The following is a 17,622-nucleotide window of genomic DNA, read 5'->3' on the forward strand; positions in this document are numbered from 1 at the left end:
CTATTTTTTTGGGGCATCAAAGCTCCCATCAACAACCATCATGCCAGGCTGTGACTGGGTGGCGCCTGCGAGGCAAACACCTGATTAGAGTGGGTGGTACCAGGGCAGACATTTGGCACGTGAAAAGTGTTAAACTCTCTGGCTGCTCGTCCTTGGCCACATATCTTCCTGGTATTACTTTTTCTGTCTCCGTTCCCATTTCTGCCTTCCCCAAGTTTCCCCCTTGGCTGCCGCCTGAGAGTGGGGGCCAAGCCTGCTGGCGTGGGGTGAAACCCTTACTGCGGTTCCTGGTCTGTACCAGGGCTGATGGCGAAACTTCTGCCACCACCAGAACTTTTTTTGTTTGTGAACATATTGTGGAAAATTTCAGTGAAGTTGAGTCCTTGAGCAAGTTGAGATCTGGTTGCCTCTTACTTACTGCTAATCTGGAACAGTGTGGCATTCATTTTGTCTGGCGTGTCCAGAGAGACCCTAAGGACAATGATTAGACACCAGCACTTTCATCCTGCCCTTTGAGGGAGATACCCTACCACAGGAAGTTAAGGTAATGGTACACAGATGCCATGTCACACCATACATTGCTTCCAGTGCCTCAAGTTTGGCGACATGTCTTCGCGATGTGATACCATTCCCATCTGTAGTAACTGTGGCTGCACTCTTCTTGTGGGGGGCCTTTGCACCCCACCATTTAAATGTGTAAACTGCTTTGGTCTATAATATGCTCACTCACAGGAGTGTCCAGTATATACAAAGGAAAAAAGAATCCAGGTAATAAAGAACCTTGACTGTCATAGCTACTTTGAGGCCCGGAAGAAGTTTGATTGACTTCACTCTGTGAATCTCTCATCTACCTTTGCCTCACTCTCCTTCCCCCCCATCCCACCCCCTTCGCTTTTCTCCCCGCCTGGCAGCTCCCGTCCCATCCCCTCAAGAATCCACCATTCCTCCTCCTCCTCCTCCTCCTCCTCCTCCTCGGCCAGAGAAGAAATCCTCTTCACTGGCTCTTGTTAAGGGTGGGGCTCCCTCTCGTAACTCCCCTCCCTGATGATGTTCTCAAGAGAGGAATCCTGCTACCCCGGTTTGGGTGAGGAACCAGAGCTCAGAGGGCACCAAAGCCACTCGCTCTCTGTCCAACACGGACATCGTCGCTACCTATTACCCAACTGACACACCACCTCCTTCCCTCTGAGGGAGAAGAAAAAACACTGCAAGTGCGCCCCCTCCTTCTCACTCTGAATCAGCCCCAGTTTTTGTGGATGTCACCCCACCTCGCCGCTGATTACCACTGACCTGGTGACATGAGCTGCCCTCGGCTTCTGTACGTCTAATGTGGACTGTTACCACGCAGTAATCCAGTCGAATTGCACTTGAATATTACCGTCACCTACCAGAAATGCAACACATTGTTTCCTCTTTTACTGCATTCTATCTTGCTCTTCAAGAAATGTTTGACCACTCTTCAATGTTTTGTGATCATCAGACATTCTGTAGGAATCGTGCCGGCCCTGTGATATCATCTGGAAAGGTGTGCACTTAGTTTTGCTTCGATGTCATTTGTGACTGGACCCCTGTTCACCCCAACCTGGAAGCAATAGCGGGATGAATGCAAATGACCACAGCAATCACCATTTGCAATATCTACCTCCCTCTGGGTAGGCCACTTCGTTATATTGAACTGCCTATCTTACTCCAGCAACTCCCGCCCCCATATTTCCTCCTCGGGGACTTAAATGCTGCCATCTCCTGTGGGGAAGTGCCACTTCGATGGATAGAAAAGGCCAAATGATGCGGGAAGATTTCAGTTAATTACATCATGGTCAGACGGATAATCCGAAATCAGGTACTGGATTGTAAGGCATACCCAAGGGTAGATATAGACTCAGATCGCGATGTAACAGTGATGAAGAGTAGGCTGAAGTTTAAAGAGATTACCCAGGAAGAATCAATAGGCAAAGAAGTGGGATACAGTAGAAGTACGAAATGATGAGGTACTCTTGACGTTGTCTAAAGCTATAGATCCAGCAATAAGAAACAGCTTAGTAGTCAGTACAGTTGAAGGGGAATGGACATCTCTAAAAAGACACTCATAGAAGTTTGAAAGAAAAACATACGTACCAAGAAGGTAACTGTGGAGAAACCATGGGTAATAGAAGAACTACTTCAGTTGATCAAGCAAAGAAGGAAGCACAAAATATTCAGGGAAATTCAGAAAAACAGAAATACAAGGTGCTGAGGAATGAAATAAATAGGAAGTGCAGGGAAGCTAAGGCAAAGGGGCTGCATAAGAAACATGGAGAAATTGAATAAGAAATGTTTTTCTGAAGGATTGGCTCAGCATAGAGGTGAAATTAAAAGCACAAATGGTAAAATTAAGAGTGCAATGGGAACTCCACTATTAAATGCAGAGGAAAGAGAGAGCGGGTAGCTGGAATGAAAGTACACTGAAGGCCTCTAATAGGTGGAAGATTTGTCTGATGCAATAGAAAAACAGGAGTCAATTTAGAAAAGATAAGGGATCCAGTATTAGAATAAGAATTTAAGAGAACTTTGGATGACTTAAGATCAAATAAGCCAGAAGGGATAGATAACATTCCATCAGAATTTCTATGAGATAATTGGAGGAAGTGGCAACAAAATGACTATTCATGTTGATGTGTAGAATGTATAAGTCTGGCGACATACCATCGGACTTGCAGAAAAAATACCACTCTCTTTTGAAGACTAAAGGAGATGACAAGTCTGAGGATTATTGCCCAATCTGTTTAACATCTCATGCATCCAAATTGCTGACAAGAACAATGTACAGAAGACTGGGGAAAAAAATTGAGGAATTATTAGATGACGATCAGTTTGGCTTTAGGTAACATACAATATGTACAAGAGCCAAGAAGGAATAGTAAGAGTGGCTAATCAAGAACCAAGTACTTGCATCAAAAAGGATATAGGACAGGGGTGTAGTCTTTCCCCCATACTGTTCAATCTGTATATCAAAGAAGCAGTGCTGGATATAAAAGAAAGGTTCAGAAGTGGAATTAAAATTCAAGGTGAAATGATATCAATGATATGATTTGTCGATGACATTGGTATCCTGAGTGAAAGTGAAGAAGAATTACGTGGCCTGAATGGAATGAACAGTCTAATGAGTACAGAATATGGATTGAGAGTAAATCGAAAAAAGTCTAAAGTAATGAGAACAGTGAGAAATCACATCAGGATTGATGGTTATGGAATAGGTGAAGTTAAGGAATTCTACTACCTAGGCAGCAAAATGACCAATGATGGATGGAGCAAGGAGGATGTCAAAAGCAGTCTAGCACTGACAAAAAGGGCATTCCTGGCCAAGAGTATTCTAGTGCCAAAAATAGGCCTTAATTTGAGGAAGAAATTTGTGAGAATGGACGTTTGGAGCACAGCATTGGAACACAGTGAAACATGTACTGTGGGAAAACTGGAACAGAAGAGAATTGAAGCATTTGAGATGTGGTGCTACAGAAGAATGTTGAAAATTAGTTGGAGTGATAAAGTAAGGAATGAGAAGGCTCTATGCAGAATCGGAGAGGAAAGGAATATGTGGAAAACACTGAAGAGGAGAAGGGGCAGGATGATACAACATCTATTAAGACATCTGGGAATGACTTCCATGGTACTAGAGGGAGCTGTCAATGGCAAAAACTGTGGAAGAAGACAGAGATTGGAATGTATGCAGCAAATAATTGAGGATGTAGGTGCGAATGCTAATCTTAAAATTGGGAGGTTGTCACAGAAGAGGAATTTGTGGTGGGTCACACCAAACCAGTTGGAAGACAGATTACTCAAAAAACAGACTTTGATTTTTGTTTCCTCCCCTATACCCTTCAGTGCTACTCATGGCACCTTTTCCGCTAATGACTTCATGATCTCCTCCCTTGCTATCATGGCTTCACTACATTGGTCACCCCATGGTGATCTCTATGACAGTGACCACTAACTGGTGATTCTATTATTCCCCCGTCACCGCCAGGCAGACAGGCCCCCACATTGGTCATTCCCTAGAGGCAGTTGGCCTTTACATATGTCTGCTGTGTACTTTGACACCTCTCTCTCCGATTAAATTGATGTGGTCATGCAAGATGTCTCTGACACTATTCTGCATGCCAATTGCACTGCTATCCCCGTATCCACTGATCCCCCTCGTCGTCGACTGGTAGCATGGTGAACCAAGGAGCGCCGACGGGCACTGCAGTGATTTGAATGACACTATTCACAAACCAGGCTTCTTACTTTTAAGGGTCTCCGTGCTAAGGCTTGCTACCTTATTAGTTTGCGTAAAAAGGAATGCTGAGAGCACTATGTTTCCTCCCTGGGGATGTATGTATCTTCATCGCAAGTTTTGTCCAAGCTCCGTAGCCTTCTGGGCTGCCAGCAACAATCAACTGTCCAAGATCTTACCCTACAGGGTGCTATGTGTACTGATCCGTTAGTCCTCGCAGATCCCCCTGCAACACGCTTCGTGACAGCATCAGCATCCTCTTTTTATCTCACTAACTTTGTCTGGCAGAAATGACAAGTTGAAGGAAACCCCTCTCTATTTCAACCCCTACAAAGCTGAAGCCTATAATATACTGTTCACTGAGTGGGAATTCTTGCAGGCCCTTACCTCTTCAAATGACATGGTCCCAGACCCAGATTCCATCCACAGCCAGATGATCCAACACTTGGACATTCCCCAGAGGCAACATTGATTCAGGGTCTTCAGCTGCAGTTGGCTTAAAGGTGCCTTCCTTTTCCAGTGTCGAGACAGCGTATTTATCCCTGTCATTGAGCCCGGGAAGGCCCCAATGTCTCTTGACAGCTACTGACTGATTAGCATGACCAATGTACTTTGTAAACTGCTCGAGAGGATTGTTAGCTTCTGATTATGTTGGGTACTCAGATCTTGGGGCCTGTTGTCCCTTTATCATTGTGGCTTCTGGAAAGGATGATCTACAACTGAACATTTACTCAGATTGGAAACAGCAGTTAGAAAAAGCCTGGGAAATTGCTAACACCTTGTCACAGTCTTTGTTTGACCTATGTAAGGCATACAAAGTGGGTGTGCTGCCACATTTTAGTTACTGTCCATCATTGGGGCTTTCATGGCCCCCATCAGATTTTTGTCCATGAGTTTTCGTCCTACTGGCTCGTCAGAGTTGGAGTTAGCACACTTGTCACACCTTGGATCTAGGAGAACAGTATCTCACAGGGCGCTGTATTGTCATACTCTTCCTCATTTCCATCAATGGGCTTGTAACCTCTATTGGAGGCCTCTGATTACCCCAGAACTGTATGTTGACAATTTTTGCATGTGGTGCAGCTCCCACTCAGTAGCATCTGCTGAATTCTAGCTCTAAGGCATGATCTGATGATCCCCTGGGCCCTTTTCCATGGCTTCCAGTTTTCTGCCTCCAAAACCTGGGTTTTGCATTTTTGCTGTTGACCTACAGCAGACCCCATTCCAGAACTTTATTTAGGCAACCATTGTTGGATGTTATAGCACAGTCCCATTTCTTGGACCTTCTTTTTAATGAAAAGCTGACATGGCAGCCCAATATTTGCCGCCTGAAGAGAACCAGCATGTAGAAGCTTAATGCTGTCTGCCTCCTGGCCCACACATCTGGGGATGCAGACCGTGCTGCTCTTCTCCATATTTACCACACTCTGGTTTTGCTCAGACTGGATTCTGGTTGTCAAGTCTATGCTTCAGTGGCTCCTTCCACTCTGAAACTACTTGACCCTGTTTATCATTATGGGGTGCGTCTGGCTATTGGTGCCTTTCGCACCAGTCCTGTTGACAGTCTCGTTGCAGATGCAGGGATTCCCCTTCTACAAATACGATGGAGCCAACTCCTGATGTCTTATGTAATTGCCATTCGACGATTCCCTGCCCATCCTATGTACCCCTCCTCTTTGCAAATGAGGGGTGTGTCCCTCCTGATAGCAGCCCTTGGGTGGGATTGCCGGGTGGAATGCCTCTTACTTCCCTCCATCAGGATCTCTATCTCAAATCACTGGAATATGCGCTGTGTATTTCATCCTGCACTCTGCACCCGCACCCCACCCTACACTTTTCTACAAACAACAGAAGAACTGATTAGAGAAATGGCAAATTTTTGATAGATCGAATGTTACAGAAAGTACGGAAATATCAAGAGTAACGTAGATGGGATAGCATCATGGTCAGTATAACAACCACTACCATCAGTATACCATCCCTTTATTTGCACAATTTACTTTTGTCTGAGAAGGAAGTTCACCTGTGTGAAAGAAGCAACCATTCATAAGATTCTCATGGAATCATACTAGCAAGTAAGAGATTCTAGAAGTCTTAATGTGTATTGAAGCAAAGTATAGTCCAATTAAAATTGCTTGATGGTTGACATCTGTCACTTTCTGCAACAATGTTGTCATATCAGCTGCCAGCTACCACTTGGTTACTGGCAATACACAAAGACAACGGATCACTTCAAACTCCTGTTAATGTATAATGTGGAGTAATGTTGAAAGCAGCCACCACAATGTGTGATGGAAGTGCAAGATGCTTTGGACACTTGATTTTAAGTGACTAATGACTGAAGTGCAGCAGATGATGTGTTTTATAGTCCTTGATTTTAACTTGTGCCCTCACGTAACCACAGTCTCATATTGTGCATTGCATCCAAGAAAATGGTGGTGAACAATCTGAGACAGAATTAAAATCACAATAGCTTTGAAATGACAATTAAAGATAACATCTGTGGGCAAACTAAAGACAGAAAAAATTTACTTTCAGCCCGAAAAGCAAACTGTAATTTCTCGCTATAATTGATTCGCTGAAACTATCCTCACACTGACCACATGAGCTGCCGTGTTACCAATATGAGTGGTTCTGGTTGGCACTTGGAAGCAGTTTATAGGTGGTACAGGCAGATTCCAAACAAAAAAAGAATCATAGGAAGAAAAATAAGAGCAAAGAGAAAAGTTAGTATGATGATGTGCGACAGAGTGTTAGAAATAAAAAATTACATTTTAAACCAATTAATTGAATAAAAATAATAATCAGTCATTTGATTAGATTTAAAAATTGCAGCCTTTGATGAGCTTCGAACCTACACCCTACACATCAGGTTTATACTCTGACTACTTCGCTGCACCATTACAATTTATAAGATTGTTATGTTCATGACACTAGTGAACCATTCACAACAGTGGGTTGGAGCCTTCAAAAATTTGGCTCCATGCAATGTATGTGAAATTTATCTAATGTAAGCTGATCTTTTTGATTATAATAGCTGTATATAGCTGTATATGTTGTGCTGTGTTGAAAACATACGTATTTTGTTAGCATATGTGTGTGTGTGTGTGTGTGTGTGTGTGTGTGTGTGTGTGTGTGTGTGTGTGTGTTGGTAATCACATGTGATTTCAAGTATTTCCTCATTTGTCACTCTTGTATTTTGTACCGTGCCTGCAAAGATGGATTTAAAATACCTTCAGTTATTGTAAAGTCGGTACAGACAACCCTCGAACAAAGACTGTTTTCAACTAATACATCTAGAGGATATCTTCCTAGCCTCACAAAACACCAAACCACACTGGTCTAATCCAGGTTCATTGATCATGTCTTCATGATCTGGACTCAGTGCCAAGACACCTACCCTCGTTCCTTCACAACGTGAACACAGTTTCTCCCATCTGCTACACTAGGTTTGCCTTTCCTCAGTGTGCCACCGTCCTGGACAGTGACCAACTCCCCTCTGACGGCTGTCTCCACACCTCTGTTCATACTAAACCCACCCACCTGCATTTTGTCAGCTGCCTGCTGAAGGTCTCAAAAACGCCATCACAAATGAGCACCATCTCCAGACCCAGTCTGCAAACAGGTTTCCTGTCCCATATCCCCACACACCCACTAATCCTTCCACCACCCCCAAGAGTCAGCTACAAAAGAGTGCTCCCTTTGTCACCCAGTACCACCCCAACCTTGAGCAACTGAAGAACATCCTTTGTCAGGGATTTGATTATCTACCATCGTGCCCTGAAATGAGGGACGTCCTATCCAAGATACCCTTCCTAAAGTTGTGTTATGTCACCCACCCAACCTCCCTAACATCCTACTCCATCCCACTCCTGATTGCACGCCATTGCCACAGGGATAATATCCCTCTGGAAGACCAAGGTGAGCAATCTGCATAACACATCCACTGAGCACTTCCTATTCAAGTACTGTGTTACTACCTCATCAGAGGCTGACCCACATGTGAAGACAGCCATGTGATATACCACCTCTGTTTCAATTATTGCACACTTTATCCTCTTGGTATGACTACCAACCAACTGTCTCTCAGGATGAATGGCAACTGTCAAACTGTGGCAGAGAGCAAAGTAGACCACCCTGTGGCCCAACATGCAGCTGAACATAACATGCTAGATTTTAACCATTGCCTCACAACTGGTCCATCTGGGTCCTTCCTTCCATCATCAGCTTTTTGAAACTGCACAGATGGGAGTTACCCTTACAACACATTCCCCACTCCCAAAACATTCCAGTCCCAACCTATGTCCCCATAGTGTCCACCCAACAGTTTCTACCCCCATCTGTTATATAACCACCTCTATCATTCATATCTCCTAACCCTCATGTGCTCATCCTTTGCCGACACACCCACCAGTCTCCTCCTGTTTCTGCTTATTTTCTACTCCCCTTCCTCCCCCACCCCTCTCCCATTGCTCTCTGCTATCCCAGTGTGTAACAATCTGCTCATTGTGCCTGTCTGCAGCTTAATGTATCATCTTTATATGTTGAGTAGCAATTTATCCTTTTTCTAATTGTTGATATTCCAACCTGGATTTTCCATTGTTTTGTAGAGCAATATTGTTATATTTACATTACATATATATTAGTTTGTATAGTAATATGTTGTAATGATATGTGGTGTCGTAGTTTTACATTACTTGATAATGGCATAATTTAGTCCTGAAAGATGTTTTGCTAAATAAATTTTTTTTTTTTTTTTTTTTTTTTTTTTTTTTTTTTTTTTTTTTTTTTTTTTTTTTACTGTTGTGTAATCATCTCTGTACTGGTTCTTGATATTGTAGGCCATTGTCTTGACAACGCATTCTGTACAACAGTTCACTCTTAATGTATGGTCATTCCGATTCATCTCTTCCTGCAGAGTATGTCTCTTCGCTTCTCACATCTCTTCCTCTTTTCATATTCAGACTTGAGAGCCATTAGCCATTTTTAAATTTTTTTCCTTGACTCTGCAGATGCTGCTTCTCTTCTTGTTTTCACCAGGTATCTTAGAAGTTAATTAATGTAGTTTTTTCATAAGTAAAGTGAACCTCTAGTAAAGCATTAAACTGCTACCGGTTACAAATTTTTCCATTTTCATAAACAAATGCACTATCTTCCTTGAATTTTTATAAGGTTGAGAAATGAACTTCTGTGAAATATTTGTTTGCAGATAATTTTCAGTATTGCAAATAGTTATTTGGAATTAGGCCACAATGCAATGGATTCACTTGAAAAGTGGACAAAGGAAATACCTTCAGAGGATATGGATGCACTGATAACAAAAGTTTTACCTTATATGGAACCATTTCTTCAGAGCAAAAGTAAGCATACTACGTTTTTTAAACAATGTTTTTGTGTTTATGAATGCACGTTTTAATTTAGGTATGCATTTAGTTTGTTTAATTTGGTTATTTAATTTTAGGGTATGTAAAATGTTCATGTAATTTGTCAAACTATTTTTGTTTGTTTCAAAATATAGTGCTGTTTTTTTTTTTTAAAATTTGTAATTTATAGATGACTGACTGACAGAAGAGTGATTGATTGACGGAAGTGTGATTGAGAGAAGTTTGGGGGGGGGGGGGGGGGGGGGGAGAACCCTACTTTTTTTTTTTTTTTTTTTTAAGGCTGTGATTCAGTACTTGATGTATTCAATACTTGATGTGTGTTTGTTATGAATTGTCTATAGTTTTTCCAGGTAAGTAGATAACAAGCGGAAATCTACAAATGTTTTTATAAAGGAAAGCAAAGGAGAGAGATATTTTAAATATTGTTGAATGTTTTTCATTAATCGGCTCTCAGTTAACAGATAAGCAAGATAAATATTAAGACTAAAGCCACCACTTCTTTGCAGAAAGTTGATTTCAGTGCAGAAAAAAGGAGCTATTTATTTCCCATATTTTTGTTGAGCTGTGCTTCACACGTATCGTGTGTTTTTGAGTTTAGTTAATCAGTTCATAATGAACAGTGGTAATCATGTAATGAGTGAACTGCGCATTTATTTTCAAGGAATGTTCTTAAAAATTTATTTTATTTACTAGCGATTCATCAAGAGCATCAACACATTTAATCACACTATGTGAGCATGGAAGTAGTTGCCAGGATAACTTATGAAATCATTAGCAAATTAGTTTTTAACAAATGGTAATTTATTCACTGCAGTGGCACCTAAAGCATTATTTAAAAGAAACAGATTTAAAATTATAATGAGAAAGCACCCTCTAAATATCAAGTTAAAATTTATTCTGAGGCAGAAAGAAACAAATTTTTGACTGTTGAGCTTTCGGGCTGAGAACCTTGCCGCTCCCTTTTGACACGGACATAGTTACAACCCCTCACAACAACCTATGAAAGATTTCACTGGTGTAAATCTGCAATACACCAGATTACTTTAAACTAAAAGTTTTCACAATTCACACAAGCACACAAACTATGCAGCCTGTAGGAGGGATGGACATGATAGAAAACACTAAAATTAAAATATTAACTTTCCCACCGAAGGTGCAACTTGATTTTAACTTCTAAGAAAAGTCTTATGGTGAAAGGGTGGCAACTTTATATACTAAAATGATCATTTAAATAAAAGCCCAAGAAATGCAATCTTATATAAAACTCTACAGGGTTGGCCAAACAAGTTAAGATGTTCTACAGCACACAGATACTGCCTCTCAAGATGATAAGCAAGATCAAAACATGTTTCAGGAATTAGGCCATTACACTCCAAGCAATAAATTCGTTAACACGAAATCCGACAAACATGACAGAGGCAGCTACTAACGTATGGTAGACTGATAGGGAGATTACCGAACAACCCAAACCGCAGGTTGCTCTAACCTGCCCCTACTCCACAAAGGAAAAACAGACCACCCAATTCATAAACAACCACCTTCCCACGGGTGGACAAATGGAGAAGAATGGTGGGGCGACCCCAAAACAAAATGGCTGGTGACCTCACCATGAAAACAAGTAGAATTTAACAAGTAAATGAAGTAACATATCACCATTCACTTAACTTCTAATAAACTATGATTTCTGGAGAAAACCTGGCGCAGCATCCCCAAATCGCTCTCCTGAACCGTCTGCTGCCAGCCGCTTCAACAGACGCAGGAAGGTGCACCAATCTATCATCTCACGGCGCGGCAGCTCGCACTGGCCAGACCGATGTCGTAGGTTGACTCCTTTTGTTCTTGTGTCGACTGCGAAGCCACTACCCCTCGCTATACCGCACGGTGGCGACCTCACATGTACGGATGCTCAAGACGGACAAGTCATCTTGTGTCTCAGTGCGCGACCGACTGACTGATCGATCCAACCGCCTTGACCATTGCCTGAGCAAACTTGAGCAGACTGGCGACCTAACGCACAGAGTCAGATGGAGGAACTAAGCCCCGACCGAGGGACCACTCGCTGAGTTCTCTTACTGGCAGATTGGAAAGACTCTTATTTTGCTGGTTTGAAAGGTTGATCCGAACGAAAGATATACTAGCACTCCGGACGACAGACAGACACTAATTGCCTCACAACTGCGGACGAGAGACAGACTAGCAAGCTGGGGACGAGAGACTGACCCAGACTGACCGACTTGCGTGCTCATAGTGCCCCTTAAATGCACTTGAACAGGCAACCTTTCCCCTTTTCCACCATAGGGAGACACCAAAGCTGCGATTGCCACAGTGGCGCCACCGCCAGAAACGGAGGGAGACTGCTTCACACTACGTGCTGTGGCGTGTCCTTCAAAACAGCAATTTTTATCATGGCTCAATGAGCATGTTGCAGAATTATTATTTAACCTATAGATTGTAAGTAAATGAACCTCTCCCATGACATAAAGCATCAAGGTGAAAGCAGAGGATTCCTAAGATGTGAATAAGTTACGAAAGTAAGGAGGGCAATCAAGATGTGTTGGATAAGTACTGGTAGTTGTAATTAAAGGTGAGCTACTCACAGAGGTCCAGTGTGGGCTGTAATTGGCAGCAAAACTTGGTAGATATTCTAATTTGTTAAAGTGGAACTAAGTTATGCTGATAAAAATTGCTTACAATTTTGACCGACAGATGCAAGTCTGGTACTGTGAATGCAAGAGAGACATGTAGAAATGTTTCCATGGGTAATGGATTAGGATCAAGAAGCCGGCAGAAAACCTCGCACAAGTGAGAAAGGCATAATGGTGATTGAAGTATTAACCTCCACTTACACAATTTGTTCATTATGAGCACCTGACACGTCGACAAGATGCTGCACAGCACCAGACTTGCACCTGGAGGACAAAATTGGAACAGTTTTTTCAGCATAAATTGGTTCAGCATTAACACATTAGCATATCTACCAAGTTTCGCTGCCATACGGTATTTGCAATCCACACTGGGCGTATGTGAGTAGTGACACTTCATTAATGATACAGTATTGGCTCTTCACTCCATTCCTCTAATCTCCGTCTCTCTCTCATTTATCTTCCATCAGTTCATTCACCTCCCACCGTCTCACAGCTGTATTATCCCACTTCCACCTTCTCATTTCCCCATTGTCCTGCCTTCCACACTCTCCTCCCACATGCTACCACTTCTGCTGCCTCCCTCCCTCCCTCAAATTCCCTCTTCCCTCCCAATGCCTCTCACTTGCCTCCCCATGCCCATGATGAAATAACATAACTGCAACACCATGTCACATTACTATTCTCCATCATAATGTAATGCTTTTACCATAAAATAGTGTCAAGATCAAAATTACAAAAACAGTAATGTCCTGTAATTCTCCTGAGTTCAACATCTCTCATCATGAGGGGATGTTGCTCAGTTCTTTGGGGAGACTGAGGGGAGTACTTAAAGACATACCTGAAGCATAGTTGAATGTTTACAGGCTTGGAGCCAGTTTTCCGAACCGACTGGAGTGGCATAGTTGCAGGGTCAGCATCCAGGAGTCACCAGGAGCTGTCCGTAACGTGTAAAGTGATGGAGAGCAAAACTGTTTTATAAAATATCTGAAATAAATTGTATGTAAATAAAACAAATGTTATGTAACTGTTAAAGATGCTGACCTCATATTCTGGGGGGATGGCATTTACTCTGTCCAGCCATCACAATTTAGGTTTTCTGCAAAGCATGGAGAAAATCCACTATTGGGTTGAAGTGTGATACTGAATTCCTCTGATATCTTGGTTGTTGTGATAGATTGATCTGTAGCATAGTGTAGGTCTATGTTTGGTTAAAGGTGATCATTTGGTTGACAGGTGGGAAGCCATTGAATGTGAATGCTAAATAAAGTTCTGGTAACTGATTGAGCTGTAGTGTAGCCTAAAGCTTACATTTGTGTCATATTTAACCACACCTTATCATATTTGATCCACTTTACATCATAAAAACTAAAACTGCAGTGTAAATTCAGAAAATGCATATGAGATGATGGAAAACCTATTATATACCTATACTGAAATACAGAAGATGCAAGCGGAGTCTACTAAGTAATTTTTCTCATTATTGCCAAAAAAGCATGCAATGTAATATTTGATCCGTGAAATCCCACCTTGCCCACATTTCTTAATTCCACATCCCCATTATCAAAGCTTGAAGAGACTGGTTCAAATGACACTGACGAAACGACACACGGCTGTTGGTTAATGGCACAGCAGTTTTAAGTCTACAGGTATCGGTAGATGATTTTATTGAGATGTTTGTGACAAGTTTACATTTCCTACAGTCATTATAGAACAACTCAAATTAATTACTCTCTCATTTCTAATGCGCAGAGACTCCATTGGCAAGTTAAAATTCACCCATTACATATGCAAATACTAATGAAATATGCTGCGTGTCATATATGCATATGCCTGACTCCTTTCATTGTGCATATCTACTTTGTCTCATTCGTATAATCTTTAATTTTGATGAGCCATTATACATGTATTAAAGAGAAAAAAAAACACAGTCATGTTAATTGACTGCATCCGTGACATTACTACCTACATAGCAGTCCCAAAAGCATTATTTCCAGATTGTTTGTTTGGTCTAATGTTCCCTGAACATATATATTGTACTTCATAAAAATAGGCACTCGATGTAGTTAACAAAATCACATGTTTTAGAATTGTGGGAAACAGGCAATAACGCACACACACACACACACACACACACACACACACACACACACACACACACACCCTATTTCAGTTTCGTTTTTTGTTTGTTATTGCTCCCCCATTCGGATCTCTGGGCGGGGACTACTCAAGAGGACGTCGTTATCAGGAGAAGGAAAACTGTCTTTCTACGGATTGGAGTGTGGAATGTCAGATCCCTTAATCGGGCAGGTAGGTTAGAAAATTTAAAAAGGGAAATGGATAGGTTAAAGTTAGATATAGTGGGAAATAGTGAAGTTCGGTGGCGGGAGGAACAAGACTTTTGGTCAGGTGAATACAAGGTTATAAATACGTAATCAAATAGGGGTAATGCAGGATTAGGTTTAATAATGAATGAATAAAAAAAAGAGAGAGAGAGAGAGAGAGAGAGAGAGAGAGAGAGAGAGAGAGAGAGAGAGAGAGAGAGAGAGGACGGGTAAGCTACTACAAACAGTATAGATACGAAGCCCACGCCTACTACAGTAGTACAAGTTGATATGCCAACTAGCTCAGCAGATGTTGAAGAAATTGATGAAATGTATGATTCGATAAAAGAAATTACTCAGGTAGTGAAGGAAGACGAAAATTTAATAGTCATGGGTGGCTGGAATTCGAGAGTAGGAAAAGGGAGAGAAGGAAACATAGTAGGTGAATATGGATTGGGGATAAGAAATGAAAGAGGAATCCGACTGGTAGAATTTGCACAGAGCATAACTTAATCATAGCTAACACTTGGTAAAAGAATCATAAAAGGAGGTTGTATACATGGAGGAGGCCTGGAGACACTGGAAGCTTTCAGATAGATTATATAATGATAAGACAGAGATTTAGGAACCAGGTTTTAAATTGTAAGACTTTTCCAGGGGCAGATGTGGATTCTGACCACAATCTATTGGTTATGAACTGTAGATTAAAACTGAAGAACCTGGAAAAAGGTGGGAATTTAAGGACACAGGTTGTAGTGTGTTTCAGGAAAGCATAAGGGAACAATTGAACAGAGGGGGGGGGGGGGGGGGGGGGGGGAATACAGTAGAATAAGAATGGGTAGCTTTGAGGGATGAGGTAGTGGAGGTAGCAGAGGTTCAAGTTGGTAAAAAGACAAGAGCTAGAAATCCTTGGGTAACAGAAGAAATATTGAATTTAATTGATGAAAGGAGAAAATATAAAAGATGCACTAAATGAAGCTGGCAAAAAGGAATACAAACGTCTCAAAAATGAGATCGACAGGAAGTGCAAAATGGCTAAGCAGGGATGGCTAGAGGACAAATGTAAGGATGTAGAGGCTTATCTCACTAGGGGTAAGATAGATACTGCCTACAGGAAAATTAAAGAGACCTTTGGAGAAAACAGAACCACTTATATGAATATCAAGAGCTCAGATGGAAACCCAGTTCTAAGCAAAGAAGAGAAAGCAGAAAGGTGGAAGGAGTATATAGCGGGTCTATACAAGGGTGATGTACTTTGAGGACAATATTATGGAAATGGAAGAGGATGTAGATGAAGATGAAATGGGAGATATGATACTGCGTGAAGAGTTTGACAGAGCACTGAAAGACCTGAGTTGAAACAAGGCACTCGGAGTAGACAACATTCCATTAGAACTACTGACAGCCTTGGGAGAGCCAGTACTGACAAAACTCTACCATCTGGTGAACAAGATGTATGAAACAGGTGAAATACCCTCAGACTTCAAGAAGAATCTAATAATTCCAATCCCAAAGATTAATAAGTCACAGCTGCAAAACTCTAACACACATTCTTTACAGGTGAATGGAAAAACTGGTAGAAGCCGACCTCGGGGAAGATCAGTTTGGATTCCATAGGAATACTGGAACACATGAGGCAATACTGACCTTACGACTTACCTTAGAAGAAAGATGAAGGAAAAGCAAACCTATGTTATTAGCATTTGTAGACTTAGAGAAAGCAACATTTGTAGACTTAGAGAAAGCTGTTGACAATGTTGACTGGAACACTCTCTTTCAAATTCTGAAGGTGGCAGGGGTAAAGCACAGAGAGCGAAAGGCTATTCACAATTTGTACAGATACCAGATGGCAGTTATAAGAGTCGAGGGAAGCAGTGGTTGGGAAGGGGGTGAAGCAGGGGTGTAGCCTCTCCCCAGTGTTATTCAATCTGTATATCGATCAAGCAGTGAAGGAAACAAAAGAAAAGTTCGGGGTATGTATTAAAATCCATGGAGAAGAAATGAAAACTTTGAGGTTCTCCGATGACATTGTAATTTTGTCAGAGACAGTAAAGGACTTGGAAGAGCTGTTGAACAGAATGGACAGTGTCTTGAAAGGAGGATATAAGATGAACATCAACAAACGCAAAACGAGGATAATGGAATGTAGTCGAATTAAGTCGGGTGATGCTGAGGGAATTAGATTAGGAAATGAGACACTTAAGTAGTAAAGGAGTTTTGCTATTTGGGGAGAAAAATAACAGATGATGGTTGAAGTAGAGAGGATATAAAATGTAGACTGGCAATGGCAAGGAAAGCATTTCTGAAAAAGAGAAATTTATTAACATCGAGTATAGATTTGAGTGTCAGGAAGTCATTTCTGAAAGTATTTGTGTGGAATGTAGCCATGTATGGAAGCGAAACGTGAATGATAAATAGTTTGGACAAGAAGAGAATAGAAGCTTTCGAAATGTGGTACTACAGAAGAATGCTGAAGATTAGATGGGTAGATCACCTAACTAATGAGGAAGTATTGAATAGGATTGGGGAGAAGAGAAGTTTGTGGCACAACTTGGCCAGAAGAAGGGATCGGTTGGTAGTACATGTTCTGAGGCATCAAGGGATCACCAATTTAGTATTGGAGGGCACCGATTTAGTATTGGAGGGCAGCGTGGAGGGTAAAAATCGTAGAGGGGGACCAAGAAATGACTACACTAAGCAGATTCAGAAGGATGCAGATTGCAGTAAGTACTGGGAGATGAAGCAGCTTGCACAGGATAGAGTAGCATGGAGAGCTGCATCAAACCAGTTCAGGACTGAAGACAACAACAACAACAACATTGCTTTTGATATTTTCAGTTCACATATTTGCTATAGTTACTTTCATTTCTCTAATAATAAATACTCATTTTACTTAAGTGTCAATGAAAAACTTAAATATCATACCAACTACGGAATGTTTTTAGATTGTATCTCTATTTAGCACATTATATTCTTGGAGGAAGTATCTTCATGGTTTTATGACTGACATATCTGTGATACTA

General features: G+C 41.5%; 1 protein-coding gene across 1 annotated transcript in view; it reads left to right on the forward strand.

The window, feature by feature from the left end:
* LOC126341345 (DNA-dependent protein kinase catalytic subunit-like) overlaps positions 1-17,622 on the forward strand; it is a 526,946-nt gene that overhangs the window by 113,345 nt on the left and 395,979 nt on the right. Inside the window, exon 13 of the mRNA XM_050001770.1 lies at positions 9,459-9,609. Within this exon, the coding sequence (XP_049857727.1) occupies positions 9,459-9,609 (151 nt within the window). The remainder of the gene's footprint in view (positions 1-9,458; positions 9,610-17,622) is intronic.

This window comes from Schistocerca gregaria, chromosome 1, assembly GCF_023897955.1.
Source record: "Schistocerca gregaria isolate iqSchGreg1 chromosome 1, iqSchGreg1.2, whole genome shotgun sequence".
In the NCBI taxonomy this organism is placed as follows: Eukaryota; Metazoa; Arthropoda; class Insecta; order Orthoptera; family Acrididae; genus Schistocerca; species Schistocerca gregaria.